Source organism: Danio rerio, chromosome 25 (genome assembly GCF_052040795.2).
Source record: "Danio rerio strain M-AB ecotype USA chromosome 25, GRCz13ab, whole genome shotgun sequence".
NCBI lineage: Eukaryota > Metazoa > Chordata > Actinopteri > Cypriniformes > Danionidae > Danio > Danio rerio.
In genome coordinates this window covers 22,573,548-22,590,701 of record NC_141045.1, presented here as the reverse complement: position 1 = coordinate 22,590,701, position 17,154 = coordinate 22,573,548, and the positions used below count along the sequence as shown (strand labels likewise).

General features: G+C 35.7%; 1 protein-coding gene across 8 annotated transcripts in view; it reads right to left on the bottom strand.

Annotated features, from left to right (window-relative positions):
- Positions 1 to 6,701: 6,701 nt before the first annotated feature.
- Positions 6,702 to 17,154, bottom strand: part of erc1a (ELKS/RAB6-interacting/CAST family member 1a) — an 80,040-nt gene continuing 69,587 nt past the window's right edge. For all 8 annotated transcript variants that reach the window (XM_087310739.1, XM_087310735.1, XM_087310740.1 and 5 more), the window contains 2 exons: positions 10,927 to 11,093; positions 6,702 to 7,659 (listed from right to left, as the gene is read on the bottom strand). Coding sequence is in view for 4 of the 8 variants with exons in the window: in XM_087310735.1 (XP_087166861.1) it covers positions 11,040 to 11,093 (54 nt within the window). In the remaining 4 variants the exon portion in view is untranslated. The remainder of the gene's footprint in view (positions 7,660 to 10,926; positions 11,094 to 17,154) is intronic.

Below are 17,154 nucleotides of genomic sequence, written 5' to 3'. Positions count from 1 at the left end.
TAGCATTTTGATAACAGGCTGGATAATAATTTAGTTTAGCTGATTAATTTTCAGCTGGAATTCATAAGACATCATAGTCTGCATTAAGTCCGCTGCAATTTAAAGCACATGTTAGCTGCAGAGTTACTCTGCCAAACAATGACCTTTTTATCTTGGGAATCAGTGTAGATTGCAAACAAATCAAGTTCATTTTTGATTACCAATCTGTTTCGGCTGCTGCATAACATCTGCAAAAATCACCAAAACTCAAAATAAACTTTATCATCTGATGGTGTTCAAGCAGCAGTTAAAAAATTGATTGTTTCGTAAAAATTTGGTTTGGTTGTTTGGTATTTTGTATTTTTTGTGGATTTAATTATTTAGAGAACTGTATTTATGCATGTAGCCTACCTGTAAAAAAAAAAACCTGAAAATGAAATGACTAATTTCTAACTTTTAATCTTACATGTAAATGTTTAGAGACTTTGTTTTGCTCTCTTTCTCTATATATATTTTTTTTAGGATGACACTTAAATTGCAAATTTCTTTGCAAAAAATAAATTATGATAATGTTAAACTTAAGACATTAAGCCCTTCCCCCTTTTTATGTGTGTGTAAAATAGATTTTTGCAAACCTAAAAATGATTTGTGTCTCCACTAGGCATGGGACGATAACCATTTTCAAGGTATAAGGCAGTTTGGAAAAGTCAAGGTTTGAAAACCGCCAAAATTTTCCACTATACCATAAGGTATGTGTAAGATGTTTTATTGAAATTTGTTTTTGGTTTTTTAGGACAACAGTATCTCCAGCAGAAAAGATATCCAAATATGCTGTTTTTATTTACAAAGAAATCTGTGATTTTGAAACAAACAAAGACAGAAGTCAATGGTTCATTTGAAATATTTAGCCTTATGTGTTTACTGCTCCAAAAAATTTAAAAGTTTCTGAAATATATGGTGTTCAAAGGGGAAAAAAGTTTTAGTTTTTGGTAACACTTTATTTTGATGGTCCATTTGAGTATTACTGTCTGCTTAATATCTGTTGATACTGCACTTTTAAACAGATATTTAACTGACTATATGAACCGTGCAAGTACATGTCAACTTACACTAACCCTAACCTAATCGTCTACTTATAATCTAATGAGAATTAGTTGGCATGTAGATGCAATGTAACTTAAATTCCACAAACAGACCATCAAAATAAAGTGTGACCTAGAATTTTAACCCAGACATTTAAATAGAATATTTTTTAGAGCAGTAATTACAATACTGTCATACTGTGAAACCGTGATGTTTTTATCCTCGGTTATCATACCGTCAGAATCTTATATCAACCCATGCCTAGTCTCCACAATAAAATAACCAATTTTATGTTAGAAACAAGTTGTCAGCTATTTTTACTTGCAGCACATAGATTCTTGCTTAATACCGGTCTATAGTCTTCATTGCCAGTAGCTAAATGATCTGGAAAAGTTTGGATTATGATGTTAATATGTTATGAAGGCACTGTTTGCAATTCCAAAAGTAGAGAAATTAAGATTATAGTCATATGGTAAAACAACTAATGCAGTAAAAAAGTTGTTACCATTCATATCACTGTTCAAGTGAAATCTAAATATGGTAACGGCCATTTGGTTTCCAACAGCGAATGTAAGCAGTAGACCAGTTACAACAGACTGGACCATTTGACCAATCAAAGCAGAGTAGGCTATTAGACAACTAAATATTAAAACAAAGCACAGCAACACTGTTATAGAAAACTTTATGCTGAAAATTTTATAGCTTATGTGGGAAAAAAAAAGTTTAGATGGATTCCTATTGAAACTAAATTAGAAACCTTTAAATGTGCATGGTTTTGTTCATGCACTTTTTTTTTTGCCACCTCCATTTTGTTATTTTTTAATACAGATGATCATGTGTCTCCACTTCCTTTCACTAAAGCCAATTGAAGTTAAAATTTCCCTGACTCTTTGGATTCTGTGCTCATGTTTGATCATGAGAGAGCAACCCGGTATCATGATCTCTCCCAAACTCCTCCAGTACATTTGCAAATACACAATCATGACATCACGCCAACATCAGAATCCAAATGACTATATCAAAGCAAACATAAAAGAATTTTTTTTTTTTTTTTTATGGACAATGTGGCAAATGTGCCTTGGGGCTGTCAAAGACCAACTTCCTAAACAGAACAGACTGGAATACTCACAAAATGGATTCACCTGTAGACACTGCCATGGGACCATAATTTATCAGGGGGATGCTGAGGGGCAGGCTTTTCTCTTTTTCTCGTATTTTTTTCTCGTCACAAACCACATATCACAACATAAAAATGAAATAATACTTTAAACTATTTTTCTGAATAGAGGTGGAAAACTGCTACAGAATAAAACGTGTATATCAACCTAAAATTCTTAATTGACAGGAGCAGGTTTCCTGTTGCCATGTATGTTGAGATTATGCAAAGAAATGTCCTCCATTCGTACAACACTAGCATGAAACAATACAAAAACGTTGTATGGGTTGTAACAGTTGTGGCAACATATCATTAGGCCAGTAATGTGAATGCCTGTGTACATGTAGGATTCAAATGAAGTGCACTTTGATAGGGTGTGAATTTAAATGAATGCATAGGCTAGTGTACACCGAATAAATTGGAGATACGCTGGGCTACTTTTTTAGGACTTGGGAGGCACTAGGTACTTGGACAAATATACTAAAAATAAAGCGACACAATTGCAACACGATCATTAAAAAAAAAAAAAAACACTTTCATCTTATTCATAATAACACTGAATGCTCAGGTATTGTAGATGTATAAGGATCAAAACTGTACCATGATGAAAAAGTGTTGAACAAGTATGTGATTTTTTTACTAACAAACTGCGTTAGTAAATTCTACAAATAGTCATTTTCTTAAAAGGTTAATCACCTTACACCTATCCAAAACCACTACATTTATAGTATACATTTAATCTTGTCCAGTTGACTGCTATGTATAAGACCTGTAGACATCTTTATTGAATCTGCACTCTCAGAAATAAAGGTACAAGAGCTGTCACTGGGGCAGTATCTTTTCAAAAGGTAAATATTTGGAGCTGAAAAGTCCATATTAGTACTTCAAAGGTACATTTTAGGTGCATTTGGGTACTGATATGTACCTTTGATGTACCACTAAGGACTCTTTAGGTACAAATATGTACCTTTTGAAAAGGTACTGCCCCAGTGACAGCTCTTGTACCTTTATTTCTAAAAGTGTAGCTACTTATCATTTCTACCAATGTAGAAAACTCTAGCTATGTTTCCATTCAAATATGTGAATTAAACTTACATGCAAAACTGGAATATCACATAAAACATTTGTTAATTAAACCACAGTTTCCATCCAGTGAGTCAAAGAGAGCAAAATCGCCACCTCCAGATATTTTTTGTAGTAGAAGATGCCACTGTGGACCTTTTTTCTGTGTAAATGACTTAAGGCCTTGGGATTGACCTTATTCTTTACATACTAGCAGGCAAATCTATTGGAATCTTTTTGGCTCACGATTTCTGGTTTCTTTCACTTCCGTTGATTATTATATGCTTAAAATAGCATGTTGTGCCGCTTCATGCTGCAAACTGATCGTTTCATATTATATTATTCTAGTTTTTAAGTATAGTCATGAACACGCTTGTTTTGTAGCGCAAGCAGTTTGATCGTTTTGTGTCATACTAAAACAATCGCAAAAGCGAGCTAATGTCTCCTTCGCAGAATAAGGTCAATACTTCAAATGAAAATCAAACAATAAACTGAAATGATGTAATGTTGAACATAATCTGAACAAAGTTAAGTTCATGTTAAGTTTGTTTCCATGGTTCGAAACAGCTGACCAAAGGAAAGTTTGGGGGATTATATTTTGAATTCTAAACACCTTTGAACTACAGTACCATTGATCCGTGGTGAAGTGTGATTCCTTCCTCGATTCATATCTTATTCCACAGTGGTCAGACAACATCCACCATAAAAAAACAACACTAGCCACATGAATGCACTGGAGCATTGAGGTTCAGAGCTGATACAGATGTATCTTCACCTGTACGTTCGATCACAAAGAGATTTGAAAGACTTGGAGGGGGTCACACACCAGACGATAAGCCCACCTCGTCACATTCTGTCTTTTCTATAAGTTTACTCACACTGGTGGAACCGTTCGGTGTCTGTCCATTACAAAAAGAAACAATGTAAAGATATTGCATGTTGCTGTGGCACTTTTCATGGAGAAGGCTGTTGCCAGATGTTTATGACTCTGTTCTCTCTTTGCCGCCATCTTTGTGTTTAAGGGTATGTGCGAGCACAGCAAGACACATTTACAACCCTGCCTACTTCAGCGTAGAGGTTTTGAAGAACAGTATACCACCAGTCAGCCTTTTCAAACTTCTTTTTGCCCTCAAACATAGAATAAGAACTTTATTTTAAAGTAAACCAGGGCCAACATGCCTCAGAAGACTAAGATCAACATGTGGTGGTTTTTGGAGCACAGACGCTCAAGATTGTGGGAAATTATTTTGCCGAACTCCTTTGATGATGGATAAATTGTCATGACTTTTTTCCATAGAGCGAGTGGGGATGGGGCTGAAAGCCGTGAGAATAGAACGAGGTCGGTGGCAGGAGTGTTAACGTCTCACGGAGGAGCTCTGGAAAAAATGGATTGATGAAGCCAATTATGATATGGGGATGGCTAAGGCCATGATGGACAGAGGCCAGAGGGCAAATTTGACCAGGATGTTAAACCGCTACTCTTTTTTTGAAGGACATCCTGGGATTTTTAATGACCACAGAGAGTCAGTACCTCAGTTTACCATCTCATCCAAAAGACATCGCTCACTGAGCAGTATAGAGTCCCCATCAATATACTGGGGTGTTAGGATTTACACAGACCGCAGGTTGGGCGCCCCCTGCTGGTCACACTAACACCACTTCCAGCACCAACTTAGCTTTCCCATGTGGTTATTCTTCAACGTACTGATCGGGAACAGCCCTACTTAGCTTCAGTGAGGGATTTTAAGAATTTGTCAGTTACCTGCATTCTTCTTTCCAATGGCCAGGAAACCATCAACTTTTTTACAAATACATTTTTAGAAAGTTCAAACCTCTTCGTTCAACCAAATATACATCACTTTCCGTCATTTTATGTTATGACTTTTTTATGTGTGTTCTGGAATTTATTTAGGTAAATTTGTTTCCTTTGTAGTTTATGTGCAGTTTAGTTTATCATAATAAGTTGTGTGCAAATGTTTTTAGTGTGCACTCGTAACATTCACGCGCATGTCACTCCGTTATTCCGTTACTTGTGTGTGTGTGTGTGTGCGTGCGTGCGTGCGTGTGTGTGTGTGTGTGTGTGTGTGTGTGTGTAGGTGTGTGTAGGTGTGTGTGTGTGTGTGTGTGTTTGTGTGTGTTTGTGTGTGATGTTTGTTCGTATATGTACACTACCTGACAAAAGTCTTGTTGTCAATCCCAGTTATAAGCAGTTATAAAAGCAACAAAAAAAACTTGACCATTTGGAAGTGGCAGAAGGTAGAATTTTTTTTTTTTGATAAATCATGTTGAAGTGCATTGCAATCATCTCAAACACTTCAGAAGACCTACTGTAACCCGCATGGACCCAAGATTCTCACAGAAATCAGTCAAGTTTGGTGAAGGACTAATTATAGTTTGGGGTTACATTTAGTATGGGGGCATGCAAGATCTGGAGAGCAACATTAACAGCCTGAGGTATCAAGACATTTGTGCAGCCCATTACATTACAAATCAAAGGAGAGGGCAAATTCTTCAGCAGGACAGTGCTCCTTCTCATTCTTCAGCCTCCACATCAAAGTTCCTCAAAGCAAAGAAGGTAAATGAGGGCCAGGATCGGCCAGCCCAGTCACTGGACATCAACATTATTGAGCATGTCTGGGATAAGGTGGAGGAGGCATTAAAGATAATTCCAAAGAATCCTAATGAACTCTGGGAGTCCTGCAAGAACACTTTCTTTGCCATTCCAGATGACCTTATTAAAAAGTTATCCAAGTCATTGCAGAGATGTATTGATGCTGTCCTCCAAGCTCATGGCAGTCATACACAAAATTAATTCTTTTTCCACTGCACCATGACTTTATATTCTTTACTGTACATTATTTCTGTTAAGTGAAAAGAGATTTGGCGATGCAGTGGCGCAGTAGGTAGTGCGGTCGCTTCGCAGTGTGGAGTTTGCATGTTCTCCTTGCATTCGCGTGGGTTTCCTTCGGGTGCTCCGGTTTCCCCCACAGTCCAAAGACATGCGGTACAGGTGAATTGGGTTGGCTAAATTGTCCGTAGTGTATGAGTGTGTGTGTGAATGTGTATGTGGATGTTTCCCAGAGATGGGTTGTGGCTGGAAGGGCATCCACTGTGTAAAAATGTGCTGGATAAGTTAGCGGTTCATTCCGCTGTGGTGACCCCGGATAAATAAAGGGACTAAGCCAACAAGAAAATGAATGAATAAATGAAAAAAGATTTGTTTAAGCAAAAGTTTTGGTAGAATAAGCGTGATCTAGAGGCCTTTGTCTTTCATATAAGCCACTTCTGATACCAAATGATCAACTAGAAACTAAAACTTGGATAAGTGTCAAGAATTTTGTCAGGTAGTGTATTTATGTATACATTTGAAGTGTATTAGACAACAACACAAGCAGTAAAAGAAAACTTTGGAGAGTGAAAACACTGATAATACAGATTTATATACATACACATTTATACAAATTCAGAACACCCATACCCGTGTCTTTTATAAGATTTGATCATCTATTTTCATTTCTTTTCTTTAATCTTTTTTTTGTTATTTTTTTTAGTGGACTTTCCTTTTTTATTGTAGTTTTAATACACGAAGACACTAGGCCACAAATGCAACATAAAAAAAATCCACTTTGAGAGAGAGAGAGACACAATGATATCCACGTTTATGAGAGTACATAGAACCAGCAATGAGCTCTCAGAAACTGGTTATCAGGACATAATATGAAGATATTCGGGGAGCCTACAATGTCCTGTCTAAGAGCTGCTAGAAAAACAACTAGTCTCACTGTAATTTCTTGCACAAACCCCTCGATGGACTCCTTCTTGAGCACTTTTTTTTCCACAGATGTTTTATATCTAATCCTTATAGCAGCTGGAATTAAAGGACACACAAAACCTGATTTTCTCCTCTGACTTAGCATCAGGTTTGACAAAATAGACGCACCACTATCTAAAATGTTTACGTCATGCTCTTGAAGGTGTCCTAAATGTTTTTTTTAGTAAAGGGTCCGACAGTCTTAATACTGAGCGCAGTTTTAAAGTAGCATAACACTTTTTTTAATATTGTTAACAACAGTTTGGCATTCAGTTATGTTTATATAGCACCACCCATTGATCAGGTTAACATTCTAAATCTGTTTTTACTCAACCATGATGACATATCAAGAAAACGAAATTAAAGTTGCATTCACGACTCGACTAACACTGCATATTTTCTGTGCTGCACCAGTATTAGGACCGCGGACGTTTGCAGGCTCTTTGAGGGCTCCGGTTTAGTTTGGATGAGGGCAGAGAGACAGTGGAGGAGGGTCCATTATGGCCAGTTTGGTTCTGGAGGTCCAAAAAGCTGCAGCTCCACACTGACTCACCGTCCCAGGATCCCACTGAAAGACAAAAACAGTTACAGGTGTGTCATCCAGATCATATGCAGGATCATATGCATACAGCGGGGAAAATAAGTATTGGACATGAGATTTTTCCTGGAAATAATATTTCTAACGGAGCTGTTGACATGAAATTGAACCAGATTTTAGTAAAAAATCAAACAATACAAACATAAAAATAAAACAAAACAATGATCTGAAAAATGAGAAGGAGAAAGTACTGAACTACTGAAATGTATTTAATACTTTATATAAACGGCTTTTTTGGTTATGGCAGCTTAAAAACACCTCTCATACGGAGAGTCAAGTCACATGAATTGCTCAGGTGTGAGTTTTTCACAGGCTTCAAAAATCTTGATGGTTCTGTGGGTCTCGTCTATCAAATCTGATCTTTAATTTGTGTTTTTTTATTGGATTAAAGTCAGGTGATTGGCTGGGCCATTCCACAGCTTGATTTTCTTTTTCTAAAACCTTTTAAGTTTCCTAAGCTGTGTTTTGGATCATTGTCTTGCTTAAATGTCCACCCTGGTTTCATCTTCATTGTCCTGCTAATGTAGATGTTGGACTGAACCAGCTAATATTCATTTAAGGGCAGAGGGTTGCTGAAGAATTACGGAAAGATTTCTGCTGTTGTCTGCTTTTCTTTACCTCCCTTTCTTCATGTGTTCAATACCTTTTCCCAGCATCATTTAATTTTATTCCACATAACTTAATTTGTAAACAAATTACATTTGTTCACATTCTTTGGTTATTACCAACATCCACGGCAAATTTAAATTCAACGGCACTTTTAGAATTATGTTTTTTGAGAAAAAATTATTTTCCTTAAGATTCAAATTAGACATATGGCCATAACTTAAATGTTGCTTAAAAACATTTGCGAATAAAGCACCGATTCCATCTAATGTTTAAAGAGAACAAAATCGCTCTTCGACAGTGCAAGTTCTGGAAGATAATAATACTGAACCACTTTGAAGATGGACTTTGGCTGAGGGGTTTTAGTATAACAATGTCATCAGTTTACTGGTTTGTCCATAAGTAGACACTGCTATTGTGTAGTGTAGAGTAGTAATGTACGTTATTACATTTTGCAAATAATAATTCTGAAAAGTTAATTTAGATTTATTGTAGAGTTAATTGTGCTAAAAAATTTGAATCGTTGTCCAATGCAATAAGTATGAATGAAACTTTTTTAAATATCATAATCATACCAGTTATATAGCCACAAAATCAACAAAAACAGCATATTTCTAAAAATGAAAAGTATAACTATTACATTTAAAAAAGTTAAAAATGAAAAGCAAATTAAAAAAAAAATAATAATAAATTTTTTTTGTTTGATTTTTTTTTTTCCTGTTAGTGTCTTAGGGCTTACTCAAACTATGTACAGTTGCCTTGAACCGGGGAAAAGCACGCTTGTCCCCCCTTCGGTCTCCCCCGACAGCCCGCACTCACATTACATTCAGGGCCTGGGCACGATTAGGTGATCGATGATTCATCGAATCGCTCTCAATGAATCATCGATTAAAAAAAGCTCTCTCGCTCAGCACAGTGGAGATTGCTTTAGTAATATTGTTTAAGTCGTTTGATAAGCAGTGACATGCAGTCAAATATTTCGCCGAACGGATCAGACACTTTTGACGCTCATAAACAACCATATAGTACTCGTGCTGCAGGAATTAGGAGGTTTGCCTGAAGGTGCAGCTGTTGTGCAGTGAGGGGTTTGCGTCTTTAATAAACTGCAACAGTTTGCGTTCACTGAACAGTAAGAATGATTTTTAAATCCATTTATATCCAATTTTGAGCTTTGGCGTAGTACGCTTGTGTGTGAGTGCAAAACGCGCCAAAGCCCGAAACTGATAGCCAGACGTGACTTTTAAGGGACTGTTTCCTATGGATTTAATAATCATCCATTAAATTGCTTAAGCACACCTCTTGGCCTGGGCACGGTTCGGATAGCATAGTGTGAGTAGGCCCTTGTTGTTTTTCACAATCCTGACTTTTATTGCAGGTTATATCCAATATGCAATATTTGTTCTTTTTTGGCAAAAATGGGCTTCAATAACACAAAATATTACTATTATGTCAGAATCTTAACTTTTTATGTCTAAATTATTTTAAATTTGTAATGATTTATTTCAGTTCAATTGAAGTTTAAGCAGCTTTAGAAAAGATGCACATTATTGCAATTCAATCAAAATGTAAAAAGTATTTTTTCTCTTATGGCACAAATGGGCATCTATTTTTATTAACATTAAATATTAATCTTAAATAATAATATTACTTAGAATAGCATTTAGTTTGTAATTGCTTAAAGGGAAAATTCATCCAAAATAAAAATCTGTCGTCATTTTCTCACCCTCCATTTGTTAAAAAACTGATTGTGTAATTCTTCTTTAGCTGAATACAAAATAAATATTGCAGAGTGTTCGCCATGGACTTCCATGCAATTTTCTTCCCTACTATGAAATTACAGTAAATGGCTACTGGTTTCCAGCATTTTTCAAAATATCTGTGTGTGTGCAATAGATTAAAGAAACTCATATGTTTGGGTGTACAAATAATGGTGAGAACATTTACACTGAGAAGATTTTATTGGTGAATTTTCAGGTGGCTCAGTGGTTAGCACTGTTGCCTCACAGCAAGAAAGTCTGTGGTTCAGGTCCTGACAGGGCCAGTTGGCATTTCTTTGTGGAGTTTGCATGTTCTCCCAATGTTAACGCGGGTTTCATCCGGTTTCCCCCACAGTCTAAAGCAGGGGTTGGCAAACTCGGTCCTGGAGGGCCGGTGTCCTGCATAGTTTAGCTTCAACACGAATCAAACACACCTGAACATGCTAATCAGTGTCTTCAAGATCCCTAGAAATCTATAAGCAGGTGTGTTTGATTAGAGTTGGAGCTAAACTGTGCTGGACACCGGCCCTCCAGAACCGAGTTTGCCCACCCCTGGTCTAAAGACATGCGATATAGGTGAATTGAATAAATCAAATTGCCCGTAGTGTATGAGTGTGTGTGTGAATACGAGAGTGTATGGGTGTTTTCCAGTACTAGGTTGCGGCTGTAAGGGCATCCATTGCGTAAAACATATGCCGGAATAGTTGCCAGTTCATTCCACTGTGGCGATTAATAAAGGACTAAGACGAAGGAAAATGAATGAATGAATGGAGAATTCTCCCTTTAAGGCAATAATAGTCAAATGCTCAATAGTCAAATGCTGCAAAAATGAAAAAATTCCTTCACAAATGCCTGCAGCACATCTAGACGTTACCTGTGAAGTGTGTGTGTGTTTCACTGGCCGTGGTTCCTGGTTACTGGTGTGATGATGTAGGCTGATGATGTGTTAATGTGTCAGAAGGGTTTATGGGTAGTTGAATGGGATAATCAGGTGGCCAGTGTAGAGCTCCTGCGCACCGTCACTCTCCGTCCAGATCTTATCTATAGAAAACACACACACACACCGTCACCACCACACAGCAGAGGATCATGGGAAACACACACAGTCTGTTCTCATGCATCTGCAGACTTTATCTTGATATCGTTTATTTTTCATTATCCAAGCACATCATTTCTGCGTGGCACTTTTAAAAGACACAACAGATGTTGGCATGCAAACACGTGCGTTTGTAGACATGACCAGACAAGACGTGATATCTTATAATAATTAACAGTTGTCCATAGCTCATGATTCAGGTGTTTTATCTGTTTATTTCTACATTTAAATTGCATTATTAGACCTTGATCTGGACTCTTGATACTTTCTTGATATTTTTAGTTGTTTGAAAGTACTCTGTAAAAATATTTGATCAATTAGTCCTGACAGCATATGTTTTTAGTTTCTTGTAACTTATTAAATTAAGCTAATCATGTTCTAACTAAGTTTTATAAGTTACACCATCTGTTTTAAGTCAGTTTAACATACAGTAATATTCAAAGTTTAATGAACTCATAAAGGTAATTAAGTCAACCAGGATTTTTTTTAGTGTACTTGTTTTCTAGTACAAAATACCTAATAATTAACAGTATTTTTTTGTGCTGTAATTTACACGACCAGCCAGTGTAGATAAAATTCATACAGTTAAAGACAACATTTTTAGACCTCCTGTGAAATCTTAATTCTTTTTCAAATATTTCCCAAGAGATGTTACACTGAACAAATTTTCTGAGTATTTTAGTTTTCATCTGATGAAAGTTTTTTTTTTTTCACTTGGCTTGAACAAAACAATGTAAAAAGAAATGTAAAATCTGCTACAGTCAATAGTGTTAGACCAATTAAGATTTATTTTTGTCCCCGATTTGCTGCAGAACAAACCACTGTTGTCCAATGACTTGTCTAATTTATTTAACATGCCTAGTTAACTTAATTAACCTAGTTAAGCCATTCCATCCCAGCAGACACACAATGTCACAAGACATTAATGTTAAGTTACATTTAGGTCACCAGGGTCTAAGGACAACGTTATTTAGACATCCACTAACAATGTGAAATGACGCTGATATTTTGTTGATTTTAGGTTGTGTTGGAAAGTGATCAAAATCTAATGTCGAGCCAACATCTTAATCATAATTAATCATAATGATGTCAAATACTGACATTAATTTGTCAGGTTTGACAACCAAAATCCAATGTCTGACAAACGTCATGTTGGTAATGTCCACACAATGTCTATTAGACATTAGACATTGATATTTTATTATTTTTAGGTTGTTGGAAAGTGACCAAAATGCAACATCTGTCCTATGTTGAACATTGACATTGGTCTGATGTTGGGTTCTGATGTCAACCCAATTTTCATTTCTAAACAAAATGCAATGTCCCATAACGTTGGGGTATAATGTCAATCTGACGTCATGATGACGTCCTGTGCCTGCTGGGATAGCATTTTAAGCTGAATTGTAAAATATTATCAACAATCATTATGGTAAAGACAAAAAAAAATTGTTATTAGAAAACTTTTATTAAAATTGTTTAAGTAGTCTGAAAAAAAAACCTCTCTGTTAAACAGCACTTGGGAATCAGGTAAAAAAAAGATTTTAAAATTTAAAGGAGAATAATTCATTGCTGTAATTTCTGTATAAAAAATTTAGCTTTTTTATTTTTAAGTATTATTAAGTAAAAAGTATTTTTTTTTTTTAGCTTAGCTATTTATTTAAAATAAGAAGTTGTCTGAGGAGAGCTCAATAATCCATAATGCAAACAAATGTGTAAACAAATGAAAAACACACATGAATCACGAAATCTGGCAAATTGTTGAATACTAGATTTTGCTTTACTGTCTTGTTAAACTTTTTTGTTGTTTGTTTTAATGAAAGGGCAACAATCATTATTACAATCATGTCTGGATGTGACTTCAGTGATTCTCATTGTCTTATAATGTGATTTTAGTTTATTTGTTCATATTTAATTGCTTCTAGACCGCACTGGTTTAGGTAAATGCTGATGAACAGTAATTAGTTCATTTCATTTATTCCTTCATTTTCTTGATGGTAGTGGGACCTGACAGAAATCTGGTGCAGAAATCTTTAGACCAACTCAGTTTTCATTTTTAATAATGCCTGCAGGGTTTGGAAAACATTTTTATAATCATTAATAAATAGATGTAGTAAATCTAAAACAAAATTTGAGGTCCTGTTCTTCCATTTTTATTGAATTATTCTTATGAGGTAACAATTAGTGTTGGTCCTTTTTCTTTCATAAATAAGTTGGTTTAGAGCTCCTATTGACCTTACACTGCAGAAATCATCCCAGAACATAAAAAACACTCCCCGTTAGCTGCTCGCATATTAACAGTATTTACAAATTTACAGTAGAGTTTTACCTTTTTTGGATCCATTCAGCCAATCTCTGGGCCCTATCATACACCCGGCGCAATGAGCCGCAAGGCCTGACGCAAATGTTATTTGCTACTGTCAGCTCGGCGCAAGGGTCATTTTGAGGTGTTGCGCCATGCTTTTTAAATAGCAAATGCATTTGCGCTTATATGTGCGCCCATAGGCGTTCTGGTCTAAAAAAGCAGGAGTGTTTTGGTGCGTTGCTTTTTTGAGAAACTGTAATAGTCTGTTCTTTAGACCAGAACAAACCCGGTGTACAGTCCGTTAGTTGTGCGCCTTGCTTACACACAAGATGTAGAAATATCTTTACATATGAAAAAGAATTAAAATATTAAGGATATATATATATATATATATATATATATATATATATATATATATATATATATATATATATATATATATATATATATATATATATAAAGAATTCAAATATTACAAAACATATTATTTTCTAGCCTACATGAATTTAAAAACCACTGCCTTGAATCCTGCATCTCGGGAGGCTTTTTCAGTTCATTCAATTTGCTTTTGTATAATGTTACTATTATTAACAGTATTATTTATTGTATCCATATTTATATTTGTTTAATTAAAAACAAGCTTAGATTTTTAACGGTTTTAGACCGAATGGGGCATAGCAGGTATATTTGTAAATAACTCAGTATTTTGAGCACACTTCGTTATTATAGTTAATTTATTAGTTTGCCAGAACTGAATTTAGAAATTCAAATTCAGAAACTTTGCGCTTAACAAAGTTAATTATTTATGGGCTAATTGATGTCTGTGCCTAAAGGTTTCCCTATCCAAGAGAGCAAAAGCGAAAGTGAACTTACTTTACGTCATGTAAATAGCAAATACGCTTATGGCGCGATGCAACTGGCTCTTAAAGGGAGTGGGAGATGAGACTCTGATTGGTTTATTCTCAAAACACACCTATTACTCATTAAGAAAATAAACTTAACCCTTTTAGACCATGCACCATGACGCAAAACGGATTTTCCTGTCCTCATATTAGCACATATAGATTCTGACACCCTGAATGCGTTTGTGCCCTGCGCTTTCCATTTTGCGCATGGCCTGTCAAAATAGAGCCCTCTGTGTCTGATGGGAGCACTTTTAGCTTAGCATACATCGTTGTATCAGATTAGAACATTAGCATCTCACACAAAAATGATCAAAGATTATTAATAATTTTCATATTTAAAGCTCGACTCTTCTGTGGACACATGATGTACTAAGACCGACAGAAAAATTAAGAATGATACTGTCATTTAGGTAATGATAAAGAAGATTTGTTGCCATACCACGGCTGCAGCAGGCACAATTATTTTATGCAGCATCTGAAAAATATAGTCTCTGCACCATGCCTTACACTTGCAACACCAGTTAGAATTGTGCCTGCTGCAGCCGTGGTACAGCAGCAAAGTTCCCTGATTATTACGCCAGAATGAGAGTATAGTTCCTAGCCATATCGTAGACATGCCTAGAAAACAACATCTTTAATTTTCATCTGTCTTATTACACAATGTAACTAGAGAAGAGTCAAGCTTTAAATATGAAAATCAAAGAAAAGAGATCAGCTGAATGGATTCAAAAATAGTAAAAGTCAACTATTTAACTTTAGGCAAGTAGGAAAACTAGTGGCTTGATTAAGTTTTAGCAGTCATTATTCCAGTTTTCATCTTCATGTGATCCGTCAGAAATGTTATTATTGTGCTTTTTAATAGATTTATTACGCTGATTTAGAGCTCACATTTTTTATTGTTTTCAATTTGGAAAACAGTTTAGCTGCTTAATAGTTTTGTGTAAAAAAACATGTTTTCAAGATTATTTTATAAACAAAACCTGATTCTGTAACGTTATAAATATATTTTACTGCTGCATTTGATCAATTTAATGAATCCTTTTCAAATGAAAGTATTTCTTAGGTAAAAAGAAAAAAAAAAGAAAAAAAACAGTCTTTGAATGAAAGCTGATATAGTTCAAAAATGCATTTTACTAAACTTCATTTTCTTTTTTTTACAGATTTAAAATAAATGTTTATATTCTAATAATAAACATTTATATTCTACTTATATTACATTTATATTTTATTGTATTTGTCACAGTTACCAGCGATCTAGCTCATGCAGATCACTGTAGAACTACAAATCTACCAGCAAAAAAACTACATATCCAGTCATGCACCACTCACACACCTGACCTAGATCCCATAGTGTGCAAAAAGACACACCTGAAGCTGTTCAGGACTAATTACACAGACTTTTTATACATCTCTCAAACACACACACGGCTGAGTCTTATTATACTGTTTTTGAACATTACGATGTGTTCACCTTTGATACATGGTTCACGCTTTGAAGTATGTATCAAAAAAACGATACATCTCGCAGTAAAGCAGTGTAGCGGAGCTTGATTCGTTTTGCCATAATCACGTGACCACTGACGTCCGAAGCTTCATTTTCGCTTATACCCATGTGACTGCTTCAAATTTTGATTCAAAGGTTTAAACACCCTCATGGTTTAGTAAAGTGTATAGCGAGAGATTAGGCTTCAATTACATACATTTCTAATGTTTCAAAACACTTCACCGATCCCACACACCAGTAATTAAACTAAAATACAATACTAATTTATAGTAAAAAGTTTCTGAACCATGCTAAAGTGTATTAGCATATTTTTTACAATCTTAAAAGAAAACCACAGAATATCGTAGTATAGTGTATAACTGAGGCCAGCTGGGGAGTGCAGCCTGAAAGCATCACTCTCATAGCTTCCTCCAAGAGCATTCGCCTCCCATGCAGGAATCGCTGGTTAGACCTCCGTTTGGAACGAGAGGGTGGGTGAAGGTCCAGTTGGGACACGATAAATGTAAATTCTTTTGAATACCTTGGATTTTACTAGGTATCGGTGGTGTAATGTAACATATCTAAACTACAGTAATTGAGTAATTTGTTGTTGTTTACTGTTGTTGTATTCCTACATGAATGAGTGGGTCAGTTGTGAACATTTGACATTATTGCAACACAGTGCTTTCCCAAACTTTATCCAGAAGTGATCCTCATCGAGCTCGGATTTAGATAGCTTCGGGTAACTAACCTTTTTCCGATACAATTGAGCCGAACGCTTCACTGGTTCAGAAAGCTTAATTTCACCATCACTACTGATTGTGACCGTTGCTTGTCTGACCTTTCTATAATCCTGAGCTTAGATCCGCACCTCTGTTGTCAGCGTTTTAAATACATTTAAAGAAGACTCAGCCATGTGTGTGTGTTTGAGAGGTGGATAAATAGTCTGTGTAATTAGTCCTGAACAGCTTCGGCTGTTTCTGTTTGCAATAATGGGGATCTTGGCCCGGTGCGTGAGTGATGCTTGACTGGGTATGTCAGGTTTGGAGTTCTCCAGAAATCAGCATGGGCTAGAGGTTACTGAGTATCGGTAAAATATTAATTTTAAATATGATTTTTGAATGTTTTGCGTTAGACATTTGTATTACATGTACTTTACATTTACATTTAATTTTTGTAGATGCTCCTTATACAAAAATAATGTAAAAACCTTTTTAAGTATATTAACCATAAGGTTTCAAAAGAGCTTTTTCTGTGTGAAGGCAGGGTGGCAGAGTGTGTGTAGAAAATCGACAGCCTAAATGCACCATCTGGGA